Below are 4,670 nucleotides of genomic sequence, written 5' to 3'. Positions count from 1 at the left end.
GTGATCTTCTATCCCTTGCATGCAAGAGTTATGATGTCTAAACGGATTAATAATTTAGGGTTTTAACTCTTGGACCCTGTCTAGCCATGGAAAGTCATAAAGGTGGAAACTTTATGATTTTGATGTTCTGAGTCTAGATCTACGCTTTGGAAAAAAGAGCGTAATGGATAAAGTGCTTAATAGGGGAGTGAGAACAAGCCATGTACACTGTGCATACTCAACAACCTTTGACTTTTACTTTTGTTGGTCGTTCATTTTTTGACGAAGTTTGACTTTGGGTCAAACTTGAGCATTTTGGACTATTGATTAAGGTTTTACCTAGTTATGATGATTAGCGGATTCGCGAGAATTTCACAGTGTTTCAAGGTTCTTTGATTAAGGTGAGTTTTGCCTCAATGTACCCGTGGGTCGAAGCCACCAATGTCGATCCACTAGTTTGGTTATGTTTTATTTGAGGGATTCCATAAGGACTCCATATATTCATGTAGGATAGACTGAGGACTCTTGGTCTAGGCTTTCATGCCTGGTTGTGGCTGTAGAGTCGGATCATCTGTCCGGGTGTGTATCTCACCTATAAGTATATATAGTTATGTATTGCTTGGATTGTTGGTATCTAGTATGTTACTATACTGTAGTGATATGTTAGATATGTATCCTGTTATATACGATGTTGCTATGTTGTATGGATCTGCTCGATCTGTATCTTGGTATATAGGATGTTGTGTTATAGTTATCTGTTAGACCTATGTATATATCCCTATATGATAGGATGTTGTAGTAGTGGTATAATGGTTATCATATAGTGGAGTGTCCTAGGGGCTGTATGTAGTCATCTAGGATAACATAAGAACTCTTGATCTAGGCTTTCTTGCATGTTCCTTGTTTGGTTGTGGCTCTAGAGTAAGATCATCTGTTCGGGTGGCTATCTCACAACTGGTTACTTAGGGTTACACATTTCATGGAGGTTAGCTGATAGCGAGACTATGTGCTGTGAGAACACTAGTAGGCGGTAGTAAGTTGTATGATTAATGTTACCTGTATTATGTGCCTACTTGATCATTGATTGTTTATATGTCGACGTATGATGGTAGTCGGTTGAGGCGGTCCTGCATTATGTTGTAGGCTAAGATATCCGATGTCGGTTGGTTGTAAGTCGTAGCCAACAAACCCTGCGTATTCCAGCCTGATGGCTGATTCGACCCGTTGCATGTTGACCTCCCAGTCCGAGGACTGATTGAGCTTGGGCATTCCAATACGGTGATTGTGGGCCGTTATACATGCTTGTATGTTTATCGTATGTAGTATTTTAGGGTAACTCCCTAAACTATGTGCTTACCCAATTGTTTACGTTTTTTAGGTTTTATCAATGATTGTTGGAATGCGAAGACGAGACTGTAAACACTCATCAATAGTATAAAGGATTTCATGTTTATTATATTACTCTGATTTTCAATAAATGTCTTTTGAAATAAATGGTTTTCTTATTAATGGATTTATAATTGGGAAGTTTTACTTTATTAAAACGAAAATATTTTGTTGTGAAAATGGAACGTTACAGTAAAGTGAAGATGGAAGCCATTTTAATCAGGAACATATGATAAGATGGAAGATCTTTGATTTGTTTATTATATCATTCTCCTTTTATTTATTCTTATACAATATTGTATTTTAAATAAGTTTGTGAGATAGTTGATAACTTTTTTTTAATTCTCTATAAATTTACGTTATTTGTTCGATATAAGAGAGTTGATGTTTTTTTTTTGCTCAGATTGATATATTTTATTTATCACAAAACAAAAGAAAACTAAATAGCTTTCAGTACAATCAAATGCATAATAAATCATATAGTTTTAGACAGATGCAAATAGATGCAATCAAGCTTCCGACCCAATTAAACTCTGACTTGGTTAGATCTTATCTGATCAACAACTATCAAAAAGCCCTAAATCAATTGTCTTTTAAATTAATATTTTTATATTTTATTTATATTGACTAGTTATTTATTTTAAACCTGGACTTATATTTTATTTATGTTTGATTTAGCTTTATTGAATTAAAAAACAAGTCTAACATGACGTTTACAAAGATAAGTAAGTCGTATATAAAGACAACAACTATAAAAATATGATTAAAATGTAAACTACTATTAATTGATAAAATAAGTCGAACATGACGTTTAGAATTATTTTAAAACCTAAACTTTTAATGTATTTATGTTTTATTTAACTTTTTGATTTAGAAAACAAGTCAAACATGACGTTTATAATGATAAATAAGTTCTAAATAAAAGTTTTTGATAAAATGCAAACTCTTTTTATTCAATAAAATAAGTCCAACTAACATGACGTTTACATTTTTTTTAAACAAAACTTTTTGTTTATTTATGTTTCATTTAACCTTTTTACTTAAAAAACAAGTACAACTTGCCGTTTACAATGATAAATATGTCCTAAATAAAAATAATAAACATAAAATATTGAAGTAGTGAACAATAAATAATTACTGAACTTCTCAACGTTTTGTAGTGTTGATCACCATAAGCAATCATTTCTTCAACGATGCAAACGGTGATCATGCATGTTTACCAATTGACGTGTATCTATATACACAAATATATTCCCAAAAACAATATATATTGTGTTCAGCTTTTTGGGTAGAGATGGTGAGGTAACCGTGGTTTCGCGATGAGAACAAGCGGCTTAGCCAAGACAAGGTCGTCATGATTTTCAACAAGATCAACACCCGACTCATTTTGTGGCACCTCCCAGCTGAACCCTTGAACCATTCTAGCCAACATCATTGTAGTTATTGTTGAACCCAACGCCACTCCCGGACATCCTCGTCTCCCAGTGCTAAACGAAAGCATTCTCAGGTCATTATCTGAAAGAACCACTTGCTTTCCATCTGCATCAACATGTCGATCTGGGTCAAACCGCATTGGATTTGTCCATGCATTTGGATTTCTTCCCAGCCCAGGACGACTAAGCAAGACGTGGCTACCCTTGGGTATGAAGTAACCAGCAACTGTGGTATTCCTCATCGAAACATGGGGAATGTTGAAAGGTGCGAAAGGATGCAGCCTGAAGGCCTCCTTGATGCATGATTTAATGTAATTAAGTTGAGGAAGGTCTCCCTCTTCTACCACACGGTTGTCACCCACTTCTTCGTCCAGCTCCGCAACGGCTCGTTTTAGGATAGTAGGGTTGTTGATCATCTCTGCCATCGTCCATTCTATTGCATTGGAGGAATTATCAATCGCAGCTAGCATTAATTCCTAAAATTAAACAAGCCACCAAGAAAACACCAAAAGTTAACAATCCGACAAAGTAAATTAAATTTAAGAACCACTCATATATATGAAGAGATTAACTTCTCCAACATTTGGTATATGTTTTTGGAAACAAATTTTTATGAAAGTCACTAAGAGTTGCATGTGAGTCTTACTAAAATCTGGGCCTTGATCTCTTGATGTGTAAGCTTAGGGCTTTCATGGTTGATAAGGACATCAAGCACATCCTTTTTTACCTTTCGCACTCCATCTTTCCACATTTGAATTCGTTCATCAATCAACGGATCTTGGTACTTACGAACTCTTTGAATGGCCGTTTCGATAATCTTTTGATGGCCCTCAAAATCAGTCTTACCTCTCAACCACGGGAAGAAGTCACTGATGGAAAATGCATAAAGATACTTGAGGATAATGAAAACAGACGCGACATGTTCAGTTTCTTCTTCACCTGGGCCCCCATCTTCCATTCCAGCCCCAAAGAATCTTGTCCCAAAAATCATCATCCTTATCAAATTTCCGAAATAATGTTGGCTCGTGTTTCGAATATTTACTAATCCACCTTCAGTTAGGGTATCCTTTTTTTCTATTTGATTGTAAATGTAGCTAAGCAAGTGATTGGCTTCATCGTCTCGTGTAGGTTGGAGCCATTTGTGCATTGGTGGGGCGAGTACATCATGGATCATGATTGTTCTCATTTTCTTCCATTGATTCCCATTAGGGGAAAGAATAGTTGCTTTATACCCATCACTTACCAGATAAGTGGATAACGTTTCAGGCCTGGAAGAAAATACTACATCTTGCTTTCGTAGGAACTCGCATGCTAGGTTTGGACTGGAGACTGCAATGACATGGGTCGATGGTCCTAGCTTGATGCAAAGTATTGGGGTATTAAACTGGTCCATGAGTTTGTGAATCCATCGGAAAGTTGGCCGATTTAGAAGCATTTGAATGATGCAACCAATGAATGGTAAAGGAGTTGGCCCAGGTGGTAATCCTGGTTGGTTGCTTGTAGTTTTGTTGATAACATACTTGCGGAAGAAGATGAAGATGATGATGATGATGATGATAGTTGAGATGCTGACCACCTGAATAGTTGTTGATGAAGACCAAGAAGGTTTCATTTGAATAGGAAACAAAATTTGGGTTGACCTTATTATTGGTAAGAAGTTGTACATGAATTGCGATGGTTATGATCTATTCTTGGGTGCAAGTTTAATGTGATATATAGTCCAAATATTTTACCAAATTTGATCAAGATTTAAGAATCATAAAAATACCATAAACAATAAAAACAAATGTGGGACCTTATCGTCTACATAATAATTTGATGACCCTGCAAACGTATGGTCTAACAAAGAACACATCTTCTTTGAAGTCTTAA

At 35.8% G+C, this 4,670-nt stretch overlaps 1 protein-coding gene across 1 annotated transcript; it reads right to left on the bottom strand.

Moving 5' to 3' along the window:
- Positions 1–2,640: 2,640 nt before the first annotated feature.
- LOC145034035 (isoleucine N-monooxygenase 1-like) lies at positions 2,641–4,286 on the bottom strand. Its single transcript, XM_078982467.1, has 2 exons — positions 3,445–4,286; positions 2,641–3,274 (listed from the first exon to the last, which is right to left on the bottom strand). The coding sequence occupies exons 1-2, from the start codon at positions 4,231–4,233 to the stop codon at positions 2,642–2,644; spliced, it is 1,422 nt and encodes a 473-aa protein (XP_078838593.1). The 5' UTR covers positions 4,234–4,286; the 3' UTR covers position 2,641.
- Positions 4,287–4,670: the final 384 nt, after the last annotated feature.

The sequence above is a fragment of the Lactuca saligna genome, chromosome 3 (assembly GCF_052625555.1).
Source record: "Lactuca saligna cultivar CGN05327 chromosome 3, ASM5262555v1, whole genome shotgun sequence".
Lineage (NCBI taxonomy): Eukaryota > Viridiplantae > Streptophyta > Magnoliopsida > Asterales > Asteraceae > Lactuca > Lactuca saligna.
Note: the sequence above shows the minus strand (reverse complement) of the source record. Positions and strands in the feature narration are given on the sequence as shown.

What these genes read in the sequence shown, in the direction of transcription:
- LOC145034035 (XM_078982467.1), bottom strand. Translation starts at nt 4,233, where the DNA reads ATGCTTCTAAATCGGCCAACTTTCCGATGGATTCACAAACTCATGGAC. An exon ending in AGATCAAGGCCCAGATTTTA is followed by an intron (nt 3,275 to 3,444) that starts GTAAGACTCACA and finishes GTTTAATTTTAG; the next exon opens with GAATTAATGCTAGCTGCGAT.